The 15,515-nt window shown below is 46.0% G+C and overlaps 1 protein-coding gene across 1 annotated transcript; it reads right to left on the reverse strand.

The window, feature by feature from the left end:
* Positions 1-6: 6 nt before the first annotated feature.
* LOC307235490 (pre-mRNA-processing factor 39) lies at positions 7-15,297 on the reverse strand (the record flags this gene model as incomplete). The annotated part of the gene is made up of 15 exons (XM_080007609.1): positions 7-297; positions 706-880; positions 989-1,063; positions 1,146-1,330; positions 2,666-2,937; positions 3,090-3,216; positions 3,808-3,958; positions 5,055-5,167; positions 6,336-6,440; positions 10,017-10,197; positions 12,472-12,639; positions 13,587-13,705; positions 13,844-13,969; positions 14,266-14,504; positions 15,240-15,297. 15 exons carry the CDS (start codon positions 15,295-15,297, stop codon positions 226-228), a joined length of 2,166 nt encoding a protein of 721 aa, XP_079863735.1. The 3' UTR covers positions 7-225.
* Positions 15,298-15,515: the final 218 nt, after the last annotated feature.

Raw genomic sequence — 15,515 nt, forward strand, 5'->3', positions numbered from 1 at the left:
GCCAAACATCAGCACAGTGAGTATCAACGTCTTGGACGGTGAAGTGAATTCAAGGTGTCTGGAGGAGAAAAGGTTCGAGGGACGTCAGCTCCGCCGGGCTCCGGGGGGGGATGGGGGTGATGGGGGGAGTTGGAGGGGTGATGGGGGGAGTTGGAGGGGTGATGCCCCCAGTAGAAGCTGCTTCCTGTTGCCCCCTCGGTCGCACTCATCTGTTTCCCCTTCCGTTTAGCTGGGGGGGTAGTAGCCCTGGTTGTAGTTCCAGGTGTTTTGGTAGCCGTAGTTTCCGTACTGAGATTGCTGGAAGGGCAGAGGAAGCAAAACACTTGAGAAACACACTCAGCGAGAGCAGCGCCGGACGGCTGCGCCCCCGCCGCTTGCAACGTTTGAGGACGGCGGCGAACGTCTATAAAAAATACAAACTATTGAATCGTCAAACAGGAACGCCGCTGCGCGCCGCCCCCGACACTCAACCTCAGTCACTCCGGTTCAAACGCGTCCTACATCCTGGTTGCTACAGCTGTTTTGGCTGCGCTGTGCTTGGATACTTGCTTTTCTGACGCACTGAGCACTTTAAACGTCTCCATAGCAACGTGCTTCACGTCTCCCTCCACACGTTCCAACCCCAACTAATGGTTTACGCAAAATATTATTCGTACTTTGTTCAGTATTCGTACTTTGTTCAGTATTCCTCTCTCTGTGCCGTACCTGGTACCAGCTGCCGTAGCCCCCGTAGCCTCCCTGCGAGCTCACGTCTCCGCTGATCATGGAGGGGGGCGGGGTGCTCATGGGGACGTGCGGCATCGAAGCCGCGACCTGCTGAGCCGCGGCGGCGGCGGCCGAGCCGTCTTCCGCTTTGCTCAGCTTCTCGGCGTCCTCGTCGCTGTCGGACCGCGATCGAAAGAATGGTTTGATTTTTGCCTCGGCGAGGTGTCAAGGTCAACATCAATTCAACGTTCTCCTCCCTCAGGGGAGTCGCTTCCTCTCTCACCCGTTCTCTGCTCCTCTCTTCCTCGGGCCGAGCTCTTTCAGGAGTTTCTGGTGCTGCTCATAGATCGTCAGCACGCTGCAGGAGGAGGGAGAAGCCGATCAGGTCCAAACACTCAACACCCAGTTAGTATAATACACCATAATAAGCCGAGCCTGACCTCTGGATGGAGTTGCCGTAGTCCTCGGCGTACTGCATGCCCCTCTGGGAGAAGATCAGTTTAGTGTGCGGGGAGAGGGGCGCGGCCAGCGCCCGCGCCACACAGTCCTGCACGGCCTCGGCCGAGGCCCGCGCGTCCCCCGCCACCTCCAGCTCCAGCAGGTTCATGTGCAGTTTGCCGTTGTCCTGGAAGGAGCGTGAAAGACGAGGTTTTAGAACTGGACCGTCCTTCAAAGACGCGGCTAAAACAGCGTTCGATTAAGTAGTAACAGTTCATTCCGGAGCACGCTAATCTCTTCAGACGTAGGGTTGACGTTTGAGCTGGAGGGCTTTCTCGATCTTTCGCGGCCTCATTTGTTCCGTCTTGACCAGACAGTTTCCGTGAGAACAGATCGGTGGCGGTCAACGGGTCCTGGAAGATTTAAGTGTCCCGGACAAATGGGAGAGATTCCGTTTAAATATTATGTGTTTATTGAGCTTAAAAACAATTGTGAGGCAGACTATATAAAGAATTACATCATGGAGGCATGGAGATGTATAATATATTTTTTTATTGAATATTCAAAATAAAATAAGTCCCGTCAGTAAACGCCATTTTATAAATAAATATATATTAGGAATGTTACAACTTGAAATCAAATAATTTCCGATCGTGAACAATAAGTAACAAGTGCAGCTGCTTTAATTAATATTTAATAACAAAATAAATAACAAAATAAATATGGCAAGTAGGTCTCAATGAATAACGTTTGTGGTGGTGTTCGTCTTCGTGGGAACGTCCCGTCGATATATTTACAACACAATGGATGTTTACCATCTGCTTTGGGTTGAACTTAAATATTTAAAAAAATGCCAAACTATGGATGTATGTGTGCTGTGTTGTCAACGATGCATCATCTCTCTGCTTCTCCTTCGAGTTTTGGACGCTGAACTTTGTCTCCGCTCGGTGTGCACCGTGTTGACCAGCGCAACCTGTCCACGAGGGAGGGGCTTATTTCCATAATCGACAAATGTGATTGGTCAGGGGTGAAAGGTCAGCTTTGGATCAATCCAAACTGATTGGTCTTTCCCTTGCAACTTGCCAAATGCAGAAATGAACAGATCTGCGGAATTGTTTTTATCGAAATGATAAGTCTATTTTATTTCCACATCGAGGATAAAAAAATATGTTGATTATCGTTATCGACGATTCAACAACAACAACAAACAGATTTTCCAGGTCAAAAACCGGTAACTACGGTACGGAAACTCCATGACCAGAGTGTGAGTAAGAACAGGATGTACTATAAATAACAGAGTGAGCGGGAGATACAGTACTTTATACAACACACTAAGCAGAGAACATCTCCACTGTTTGACTAGTAAAGAGATTTACGTTCTTTTAATTGTAATTACTGTAGATCTTGTAAACTCACTAAGAAATGAGCATCAAAATAAAATCTACGGCATTAATGTGACGGTTTGACACTGGTGTGAACACACCCTTAGAGGCAGGTGGGAGTTAGATCGACCGTCCCTTACCGGGCTGATTTCCAGGGCTTCCTGCAGGACTCCACGCGCTTTGCTGGGGTTCTTGCCCAGCTTCAGCAGCAGCCGCGCCAGCTTGATGGAGTAGAAGGCGTGGAGAGGCGGCTTCTCCTTGGACTCGGCCACCGCTTCCCGCAGCAGGGCCTCCGACTCGTCCAAGCGGCCGGCCCGCCTCTCCAGGCCTGCCCTGCGCAAGCGCACCACGGCCAACCCCGGCAGCGTCTTCTCCACGGCCTCCAGCACACGCCGCGCTTCGGCCAGGTCGCCTGACGCGGGATGGGGAAATTGGACAGAAAAGTTTCCCGGGCGACCCTTTCAGATTGAGCTGGTGTAGCTGTTTGAATATAAACTTCCATGGCAGACTTCCCGCCTTTTTTTTTTAAGTCTGTAAATTCTGTAAGATCTTGTCATTGCTCACCATGCCTCTCCTCAAAGGTGGCCCACTGCATGTGGATGGTGTGTTTGTGTGTCAGGTGGACCTCGCAAGCTCGCCTGTACACCGCTCGCGCCTCCGCCGAGCTCTGCGGCTCCAGGTATTGCCCGTACTGAGGACAAATGGCATAATGAAATCAACAAACGTTCTCATCAGGCGCTTGTTTAAGCGTTTGTTACAGAAAAAATTGAAAACAAATAAATAATGACAGACGTTGGGGCTGGGCAATATGCATTTACATTTACATTTAGTCATTGATCAGACGCTTTTATCCAAAGCGACTTACAATTGTTCAAACACCGACGGACGCAGCCATCAGGAGCAATTAGGAGTTAAGTGTCTTGCTCAAGGACACTACAGCATGCTAGCAGGAGGAGCCTGGGATCGAACCAGCAAATATGGAATCATTCTGTCACAATAATCACAATCGGTATAATGAAAATCTGCTTATGTTGAAGAATCCAGCTCTCGAGGTTCATGACTGTTATTTAACAATGATGGCAACTCGCTCTCTATTATCCCTCAAATACCCTCCCTGACGACGGGGTTGGTTTCAAATCTCCAAAGTTAGAACGTTTTCGGTCAAATGTTCTCATAATTTCATCAGTACATTACATCAGGATATATCTTTATTTCATGACAAAAACCCATACCACTGTGAGCTGAACATGAGCAAATGCACATAGTGGTTTGTAATCATCACCCTGGTCCAGAACTCCTCGTAGAGAGCGCAGGCGATCAGGCAGCGCTCAAACAGGACGCGAACCCTGTGGTCGTCGGAGGCGACAGCGCCGTTGCCCTCCGATGCCTCCTCAGTCGGGGGCGTGTCCTCTGACCCCTCCTGGGCTTCCTGGCTGGGATCTGGGTGTGTCAAAAGAAAACACCATATTTCAACACAGACACAAAAATAGGAAGTGTGGCGACCGTTTAACACAGAAGATGATAGTTGATGCTAAAAACACAACCCCCGACAGTGTCTGGTCCATGGCAGTAACACATTGACAATTATGATAATTGAAGTAAATATGTGTTTGATAGAGGAATGTCTAAAATGATATCCTCTAAGCCATTTCACACCAGTTCCATGCCGGATTGAAGTGTGGTTTAACAGATTCAATCAGGCGGTTCAGCAGCTTCATGGGGAAGCATAAAGTGCAGGGTAACAAGAGGAGAATGTAAACAAAATCCACAATATATACAAGGTAATAAGTACTAATACTATACATAGCTGCAGGCGGTGTTATGTACGTATTACAGTTTTCCAGGTACTCTGAAACGCAGCACGAGTTACAATTTTCCTGTTTACATTGAACGCTGCATCGGTTCCTATGGTAAGCGATCTACACAGCGCAACTCTCCAAATGCCAACGTCACTGCATCAGGGCTCGACAATAATGGTTGCCCTCGGCAACCAGACTGAGTCAATTGGCAACCATTTTGTGGCTGCCCCCTTTAACAACCACGTTTTAACATAAAAATAGGGACAGCAAACTGCAAAACGTGCACCCCAAAATAAATTTGTTGCATTAGTGATATTAAAATATTGCTGTTACAGTCGGAACCAGAACACTGCACGTGCGTTGGTGCATTTATTCACCTGCGCGCACACTCACCAGTGGACGGCAGTAGAGCAATGCTATTACAGTCAGGGAAGCAAAAAACTCACATGGAAAACTGATGCATGTAGGAAGTGATGCGTTCAAGGGACACGGAAAACCGTGAAACTGTACAGGGATGCAAACACATGCATGGTGAAAAACGGTCTTTCAGACTTTTTTCAGGCCATTTTTCACCGTAACGAAATCCCACGCTATCGATTTCTGTGCAAAGAAAATGCAAGGAAAACCATGACCGGTGCTGAATCAGCCGAGGCGTTGTCACTCTCATGTAGAACACACCTTCAGGCATTAAGAGTGTCACGGAAACAACACAAAATAACTTTGCATTCACTTGCCTTCGTTCGGGTCCTTGGTGAGCTGCGCTATCTCCCAGTCCAGGTAGGAGTGCCACGCCCGCAGTTGGACGCGGTCCAGTGGCTTGACGTGAAAGTAGGGACGCTTAATCTACCAGACAGCAGCGGGGGGAGACAGACAGGAGAAAATGTTAGACTAGCAGGGGTGTCACCATTCTCCAAATCCACGATTCCATTTGACTTTCGATTTTAAGGTCACGATTCGATTTTCGATTTTAACATTTCTTTTTTCGGCACTGACAGCTATGCCATTGTTAGGCTATCGAGTCTTGATTTGCAAATAAAAACCCTTGTTTCTCAATAAGTAGCTCTTATTTGAATAGTAACAATTATAATTAACAAAAATATGAGAATATTTAAACAACACCCAAACACTTAAGAGCTTAATCAAAACTTTACTTTAGAATACTAAACAAAAAGTTACTTATTACACTAATTTTAAGTTACTCACCAAAATAAGCGCAGAAAACATGTTATTTTTGCCAGAGAGGAATGCTAGAAATAAAAGGCAAATTACTACCTGTGTTGTTTTGTGATGCGTCTGCGCGTCTGCCATTTTGCAGCGGTAAACGATCCGCTGGTGGGCGGGTGCAGTGTGCGTTGAGGGATTCCCCAGCATGACTTCTAGCCCAGCTCCGAAACTAATTTCATGAAAGTCGGTTCGGAGCCGGGCGGGTCACAGTCGACTCCGGAGGGGCCGGCACCCCCCAGCGCACACTGCATTTGTTTACCGACTTTTTGACGACCACAATATGGCGACCATGTCAAATAATATTACCCACAAAAATACAGGGAGACTCACCAACCTGCTTGTGATTTATTAGTTTGAAATTGAACGCTCATTTCGATCGAGTTTCGATTTTGACTCGGAATTGTAACACTACTGTAGTGTTACGTGTCAAATGTGTCTCAGTGGATCTCAAGATCCACAACAGTAGTTTATTGATACACTAATAAAGGCGATCATTACGTCAGGATGCTGTTTATTTAACTACAGGTGCATTACTCTATTCACTCCATTGCTGCTTTGTTCACCAACGTTATCCTGTGTCCTTGGAGCACAGTCAACGTCTGTTCTGAAAAGATAATTAGGTCTCTCAAGTGTTTCTTTCTTCGTGAAATTATCGGAAAGTAGCTGTATAGTGCGCTGATGAAGATGTAAATGAGAGAAAGACATTAAGACAAAAGAGAGAGAGCGATCTGGAAAATAACAAAAGACAGGTTGGAGGAAGGAGAGGAAAAAACAAACTGTTACTCACAGCATCCTCATAGTGCCACCTCTTGCGGACCTCGCCCTCATTCTGCTGGTAAACCTTGTCTCTGCGGGCCAGCACCTGCTCCCGAATTTTCTGCATCAGCTCCTCCTTCACACACGCAGATATGGGACAAGTTATACGAGGAGGCACCGCAACAGTGTTGTCATTTAGAACCACAGGAGCCAAAACAAACAAATAACAGTGCGTGTGTGTATATATACAGTGGGGCAAAAAAGTATTTAGTCAGCCACCAATTGTGCAAGTTCTCCCACTTAAAAAGATGAGAGAGGCCTGTTATTTTCATCATAGGTACACTTCGACTATGAGAGACAAAATGAGAAAAGAAAATCACATTGTCTGACTTTTAAAGAATTTATTTGCAAATTATGGTGGAAAATAAGTATTTGGTCAATAACAAAAGTTCTACAAAAGTTATATACCCTTTGTTTGCAATGACAGAGGTCAAACGTTTTCTGTAAGTCTTCACAAGGTTTTCACACACTGTTGCTGGTATTTTGGCCCATTCCTCCATGCAGATCTCCTCTAGAGCAGTGATGTTTTGGGGCTGTCGCTGGGCAACACGGACTTTCAACTCCCTCCAAAGATTTTCTATGGGGTTGAGATCTGGAGACTGGCTAGGCCACTCCAGGACCTTTAAATGCTTCTTACGAAGCCAGTCCTTCGTTGCCCGGGCGTTGTGTTTGGGATCATTGTCATGCTGAAACACCCAGCCACGTTTCATCTTCAATGCCCTTGCTGATGGAAGGAGGTTTTCACTCAAAATCTCACGATACATGGCCCCATTCATTCTTTCCTTTACACGGATCAGTCGTCCTGGTCCCTTTGCAGAAAAACAGCCCCAAAGCATGATGTTTCCACCCCCATTCTTCACAGTAAGTATGGTGTTCTTTGGATGCAACTCAGCGTTCTTTCTCCTCCAAACACGACAAGTTGAGTTTTTACCAAAAAGTTCTATTTTGGTTTCATCTGACCATGACTTTCTCCCAATCCTCTTCTGGATCATCCAAATGCTCTCCAGCAAACTTCAGACGAGCCTGGACATGTACTGGCTTAAGCAGGGGGACACGTCTGGCACTGCAGGATTTGAGTCCCTGGCGGCGTAGTGTGTTACTGATGGTGGCCTTTGTTACTTTGCGTGGAGCCCCAGATTGAGGGAGATTATCAGTGGTCTTGTATGTCTTCCATTTTCTAATAATTGCTCCCACAGTTGATTTCTTCACAACAAGCTGCTGACCTATTGCAGATTCAGTCTTCCCAGCCTGGTGCAGGTCTATAATTTTGTTTCCGGTGTCCTTTGACAGCTCTTTGGTCTTGGCCATAGTGGAGTTTGGAGTGTGACTGTTTGAGGTTGTGGACAGGTGTCTTTTATACTGATAACGAGTTCAAACAGGTATCATTAATACAGGTAACGAGTTGAGGACAGAGGAGCCTCTTAAAGAAAAAGTTACAGGTCTGTGAAAACCAGAAATCTTGCTTGTTTGTAGGTGACCAAATACTTATTTTACCGAGGAATTTACCAATTAATTCATTAAAAATCCTACAATGTGATTTCCTGGATTCTTTCCCCCCATTCTGTCTCTCATAGTCGAAGTGTACCTATGATGAAAATTACAGGCCTCTCTCATCTTTTTAAGTAGGGACTTGCACAATTGGTGGCTGACTAAATACTTTTTTGCCCCACTGTATATATGTGTACACACACGCTCACTTCACCCGCATCAGCTCCTCCAGCCTGGACCAGGCATGTAACACACACACACACACACACAAGACACACACACACACACACACACACACACACACACGCACACGCACACACACACACACACACACACACACGAAAATTAAAACCACTGGCAGGTGAAGTGAATAACATTGCTCATCTAGTTCCAATGGCACCGGTCAAGGGGTGGGATCTGAGCCACATAAGGGGGACCTACATAATATTAGGCAGTAGGGAGGCCATGGTGAGAAGTTCTTCCCACTGTTTAATAAACTCATGACAACACTGCCGATAACGGTAACCCCGGACATTCAAAAAATAGGGGGGGGTCCTAGGAAAAATTTATTTCTAATAGACCAACTAACTCACTCCTAAAATGTAATACAGTAAGTCAAATACTTATGGAATAAAATAAAAATATATAGAATAAAATAATATGCAATAAAATAAAATGAAATAAAATGGAATAGATAGAGGGAATATGCTTATGTATATGGAATAGGCAATTATGTATATACAGATATGTGCATTAAAGTGGCATGTGAATGAAGTGAGGCAGTGTTTGGGATAATACAGCACAGTATACAACGGTACGGCGCAGCAATACGGAACAACCCTGAACAGTGACACAGTATGCGGTGCAGTATGCTACATATAGTACAGTAAGGTAGTGGAGCCTATGTGTGTGGCTCAGTGAAGGCCCCTGGTGAGGTCAGCATTGACAGTTCTAATGGCTTGCGGGAGAAAACTAACTCCATCTATACTTGATCTAGTCTCCTATAGTCTTCTCTCCTCTCCTCCTGTGATAAGCAGACTGTTCCACGACTCTGCTGTGAGCACCAGCACACACTTTCACTTTTGTAGCGTTTGACTAAGTATTGATAACACACTTAGTATTTTACTAATTTGAATTTTTTTTTAATTTGATGAACGTCACCACTGATACTTGGAAATTAACAAATGAAATGACGGTGGGCAAGTTATATAATCAGACTACGCCCAAACACTGTAACAACGGTAACACTGATAACCGCAGCAACCCTATGGTGGTTTTAATATTGTGGCTGATCAGTGCAGCCATAACATTAAAATATATTGTGTAGCCCCTAATATTGTGTAGCCCCCCCTTGTCCCGTCAAAACAGCTGACCTGTCGAGGCATGGACTCCACAACACCTCTGAAGGTGTCCTGTGGTATCTGGCACCAAGACCTTAGCAGCAGATCCTTTGAGTCCTGTAAGTTACTAGGTGGGGCCCCCATGGATCGGGCTTATTGTTCCAGAACATCTCACAGATGCTCAATTTTATCGCACCCTAACCCCGCCCATCCACATGATGTAGAAGAAAATGTGATTCATCAGACCAGGCCACCTTCTTCCATTGCTCCATGGTCCAGTTCTGATGCTCACGTGCCCATTGTAGGCGTTTTTGGTGGTGGACAGGGGTCAACATGGGCACCTGCTAGCCAGTCTGCAGCTACACAGCCCCATACGCAGCAAGCTGTGATGCACTGTGTGTTCTGACACCTTTCTATAATAGCAGCATTAACTTTTTCAGCAGTTTGTGCCACAGTAGCTTTTATGTGGGATCGGACCAGGCGGGCTGCACTTCACTCCCCACGCACAATATTGAGCCTATGGGGGCCCATGACCTTGTCGCCAGTTCACCGGTTGTCCTTCCCTGGACCACTTTTAGTAGGTACTAACCACTGCATACTGGGAACACCCCACAAGACCTGCCGTTTTGGAGATGCTCTGACCCAGTCGTCTAGCCATCACAATTTGGCCCTTGTCAAAGTCGCTCAGATCCTTATGCTTGCCCATTTATCCTGCTTCCAACACATCAACTTCAACAACTGACTGTTAAGTTGCTGCCTAATATACTGTATCCCTACCCCTGACAGGTGCCATTTCAATACAAAGCCTTAGGAGCGGTACTCACAGAGTCATGGCCCTCGGGGGTGGCGGGCTCCTCCTCTCCCGGTGGTCGCTCCTCCTCCTCCTCCTGAGCCTGTTCAGCACGCTCAGCCTTCTGGCTCTGTCGGCACAACACCCTCAGCTCCTCATACTCCTCTGTGGTCAGAACCAGCTTGGGCTCATGCTCCATCAGATGGGCCTTAAACCTGATGGAAATATGGAGGTAGGGATCGGGGGAGAGGTGATCAGTCCCTAGATAATTTCCAAGCTGATATTTCACACATTTTCACACTCTTCTTTGTGATCTGCTGCTTTCCTTTTCTTTGAGAAATATCTCTAACTCATCTGAAACACAGGATTTCCCTTAATGTTACCGCTCACCTAACAGTAACAATGACTCTTTCAGATATGCTGTGGCTATTTCTTATGGCAACTTAAAATTTAAAAAGTGAAAATTTGCCTTTTATTTCTTGCTCACGATTTGAAAGTGAAAGTGGTCTGGTCCAGGATTGCTGGTTCATGCAAAATTGTCCATCTAAATGGCGAAGCTGGCAACCCTGCCTAAGAACGAGTAAGCTTGAGGCAAGTTCCAGGACCAATAATCACACAATCACAGTTCAGAATTACCGTTGCAGACCTGTCAACCTTGGGAAAATATTCTGAGTACCACAATAGTGTAACAGGAAGTCTCCGTGGCGTTTCAGTTACTGCAGCTAAATGACTCCATCAGTTATTCACACCGTAGCTGTCTCGTAACGAGGCTAATCACGTTGTATGCAAGCTACTACACCTAACTATATATACCCAAATTGATCTCATTGGGATATAGCCCTTGAAATGCATCAAATCATCTTCTAAAGTTACCGAATATGTTTACCAACTGGAGATGCACTGATTCCAATTTTATTGGCAGATTCCGATTTTTTAAAAGTCTGACCTGCCAATACCGATTTTCATTGAATTTTATGTTCATAATAAAACATTGACTATCAGATAACTTTTACATTGTCGTCAGATCATTTTGGATTTATATCCATGGTCGGCGAAATCAAATTTTCTGATCATTTGGTCTCATTGGGTATATCTGCTTAGGGTCAAAGACCAATACATTATGCGATCTGATCACGTGATAGGACAGATGCACATATGGACCACCATTGCACTTTTCAGTAAAAATAGAATAAAATAGAAGATGGGACAGTCACCGAGTTTCAGTATAATGCAACCTGTATCTCTTACTGAGTTTTAGTAGGACACAACATACTAAGAGAGACATGGAAATATATGCTTCAAACTTCAAATGAAAGTCTCTTTTTACTTTTAAATACAAATATCCATTTCTATTATATTTATATGGTACTTGCCATTTCAAAATAAAATGCAAACATAGAAAAAAAAAACTTTTTAGGGGGCAGGCTGTGGGTGTGGGGGCTGTCTGCCACCCTCTGTTCTGTGGTCAGCATGCTCGGCGGCCAGGGGCTGACAAAGGGCCTGATGGGGGCGGGGAGCTGCCAGGTAGGCGGAGGCGCATGGCGTTCCGCTCTGCACCCGTTGCCGGTCGCTGTAGATTGGGTGCCTCCAGGTACGGGAGGTGGGCAAGCTATGGCACATTGAGCACGGGGATTTGCTGGGGGGGCGGGTCGCTGGTGGGTCGGCGTGGGGGCGTGGTTGGCCGGGGGGCAGCTGGGTGGGTCCCCTGCCGGCTGGGCTGGAGTCCTAGTTGCTTGCGCCTGGTGGTATATGGTGTGCTGCGACCTGGCGGGGCTGTGGAGAGCGCCGCCGGGTGCTTTCCGGGGTCCCTGGAGGGCCGCTTGCTGTTGTTGGTGTGGTTTGGGGTGCAGGGGGCAGCTCTGGGCCTTTGTTCCCACTGCGCAGCTTCTCTGTGGCGAGTGCCCCGGGTGGTGAAGTGCCCATCTGGCGGCCTGCTGGTATTGACAGGGGGGGGGGGGTTCACATCCAGGTGCCCTGCGCTGAGCACACTCGAAGCTTGGGGCTCAGTCTGTCGGAGGGGGGCCTGGCTCCGGGCCTGCGGTCCATGCCTAACGCTCGCGGCCTGGGTTCTGCACCTACGGCAGTGTCTTGAGCCTGCACTTGGGGGTGGGTTGTATGTGTGCGCCTTAGTGATGCAGGGTCTCCTCGTGCCCCCTGGGACTGGGTTATGCTTCTCTGGGCCGGGCGTGGGGATTGGTCCGCGGGCTTCGGGCTTCTTTGGGGGCCCGGGGGTTTTCTGTGGCTGCAGGGCGGGGTGCTCGGGGCTTTCCTGCAGCCGTGGGGTGTCTGTACGGCTGCAGAGCTTGGGGGGGGCTTTGGGGCCCTTTCCCCTGCTTGGAGGCGCGACGACATAACACCGACCTTATACACCAGAACCAGTTGGATGAAGATAACATTAACAAGATAACAAGATTAACAGATGAAATCAGGCAGAAGTCTGATGTTCGCGGATGACAGTGTATCTGTGTGTGTGTGTCTCAGTGCCTTACTTGTCGTAGTGGCTGCTGTAGAGCTGCGTAGGGAGCTGTAGGACACGGTCAAGGACAGCGGCAGCCGCCCTCATGTCGCCCTGCTCCTTCTCCCACTCCACGTAAAGGTCCCACAGCCGGTCCGAGTGGAAGTCCAGCCCAGCTGCTGACACTGCCTCCTCAAAGACACTGGGCAAGTATAGGAGTCAAAATAAGCCAAGTGTAGTGTGTCAATCCCTGGAAAATGTGAAGGTACATGGTTTATGACACTTACCAAGAAGTCAAATAATTGGGAGATAAATGGTGCAAGTCTGATGATAGCTTATCGGTACTTAAAGGGACCTTACAGTTTGAGACAGTGTGTGTGGAAAGGATTACAATTCTAGATAATGCCAAGAAGTTAAAATAAAAGCTAATATGCAGGTCAAATAAATAAATAAATAAATAAATACATTATATTTATATAAAGTTGTACTACTGAGGTAAAATCTTGTAAGGTCTTGTTCAACTTGTGTCCGTATCAGTGCAGTAGTTATAGTGTGTGTGTATGTGTGTGTGTTTTTTAGGCTTGGGCAGATTAAATCGTCAATCGGCGATTGACTCCATTGATCGTGATTGACATTGATGACAGACGATTTAAAACATTTTTTAATCCGCCGTTAAGTCCGTAAGTGCAGTTTACCATTTTCTGAAACTGGAGCGGAGAGGGAAGGGGGGGGGCTCAGAGCTGTCAAAAAATTAAAAAATGTAAACCTAACTCAGAGAATAAGAGCAGAGCTTTTTGTTGTTTTTTTTTCTCTCCTCCAGACAGCCATGCACCATTTCCCGACTCCTGTGCTTGTCTTTTTAATTTAGATCTATTTATTTTTGTTTGTTTCCTACTTGGTTGAAACTATTATTTTTAAACAAAACTGAGTAAAAGGACTGTGATGTTCCGTCCCAAAAAAAGCATTGTTGCTTTCCGTTGCTATGGGACTTATTTTAGTAAATAAAGTACATTTTTGTGTAAATAATTTACTTGAAAATACTAAATCCTGCACTTCTGTAACTGGGCAATACATAATTTACTACATTACATTACCTTCTACCCCCCTTCCGATAAATTTTGCACCATCGACCAAGTCTAGTGTGTGTACCTGCGGATGTGCTTGGGAGACTCGGGCAAGTTCATATCGAGCGTTCCAAGCAGCAGGTTGATGTAGTGGATCCACAGATCCACACTCAGGGGAATAGCTTTGAGCCCTGTTACACACACCTGTCACAACATAAAATAAAATACCATATTGTGCTTGCACAAACTACATGTATTGTGCAAGGTTAAATATCTAAAAAAACTCTGAAACATCTCTGACGCTGAAAGTTGCTCATTAGAAAAATACTGAACATCCTTTACCTCCTCTGCTTTGTCGTTGTTCCCAGAACGCCTCTCCAAGTCCGCAAACTTCTTCCAGTAGCCATAGCACAGGGGGTAGCGTGCTAGGAAGGCCACCAGCGCTCTACGTGATGCGGTCATATGACTCTGTGGACAGAGGAGAAGAGATATAACCCCAACCCTTTAGTTTTATTTTACCTGCACACATCAGGGGGAGAAAAACAGCATTTTGCGGTTAGCTTTTTTTAAAGATCGTACTTCCTGTCTGTTCTCACAGGAAGCAAGAAAACGGATCGATCCCTCGCGTCCCTAGCTTTGTTAATCACATCTCGGTTGAATACATGAAACAGAACCCGTCAGCTTTAGGTAAACAAACACGTGCTCACAGTTGCAGACAGATAACATGGCTATGGACATGTACATGCCCATGAAGAACCGCACACCTCTTGTTCGCAATACTGCAGCAGATCGGTCCAGCTTGTGAAGTCCTGGGGGTTGTCGTGGGCGGCCTTCCAGAGACGCTCAAAGTCCGCAGGCAGCTCCCCTTCTTCGTCCTCAGCCGTGGGCGGCATGGAGAAGGTCCCTGAATCGGGACCCACAGCCTCCGCAGCAACGGTGCCACCCCCGTTCTCTTCTGACATCTCCATTGGAGGAGGCAGGGGAGTCTCAGTGGCCTCCATGGCTGTCATGTTAAGAGGGAAATAATAAGTGAAGGGGGAAAATAAACCACATGATCACAATAAAGCTAGATACATAAATTATAGATTGTGGCTGTTAATTATAGGTTGTGTGTGTGGCGAAGCTGAGATACAGACAGATACTTTATTAATACCCAGAGGGACATCGTGATGTTAAAACAGAGCACATCAAAACAATAAGCAACATTAATGAACAAATAAGTAAAATAAATATGCCTAAAGATTTACAAAAATATAAAATTTGGTTCTATACAATGAATTCAAAATGCACCAAAATAGAAAAAGCTGGCACTATAGAATTAAAAATCCAATATCAAGATATATTTTTGAACCAATTTAATTGAATACTGGGCGGATATTTTGTGGACGTGTAACTTCAGTATAAAAAAAAAAATCTTATGAATTGACTGTGTTTGGAATGTGGCTACCGACTTGATAAGTTCAAATATTCGTCACCCTGAATATCAAAATATGTTTTTTTGGTGAAGAAGTTTATTCATCTCATCTAAGAAGAATGAATATTTCAAGCATATTTCGTTCATGCAGCCAAACACCTCCTCTGTATTTGGACTAGCTTAGCCTAGCCTGGCAAGTAAACCAGCACCAGGACTCAGAAGTAAGTAAAACTCAAAGGCCCGTGGCCCGAACTAACAGCAAGCGATTCCCCCAAAAAGACAAAAGGCCGTGCGTTGCAATTTGCGTTACATATATTATACAACCAGAAGAATATTCAAGTTCCCCGTTGCCACTCAGGTCTTCTGAGCCTTCCGCCGCCATGACTGAAAGGTTTGCGTGACGTCACTCAGATGCGACGCCAACCAAAGTAGGCGGCGCCAGGAGATTCTCTTCCGAGTTCATCGTGACGCCGAACTCCTCCTCTTCCTCCGTGGACGCAGCCTCGAGGGGTTTCCTATTTTTTAAGTCTTAAAGGGTGTTTTTGTATATTTCACTGCCAATTTTTATTTTAAAAAGGTCTATTGCATGTTATTTCTTTA

This window comes from Zeus faber, assembly GCF_960531495.2.
Source record: "Zeus faber genome assembly, chromosome: 10".
Lineage (NCBI taxonomy): Eukaryota > Metazoa > Chordata > Actinopteri > Zeiformes > Zeidae > Zeus > Zeus faber.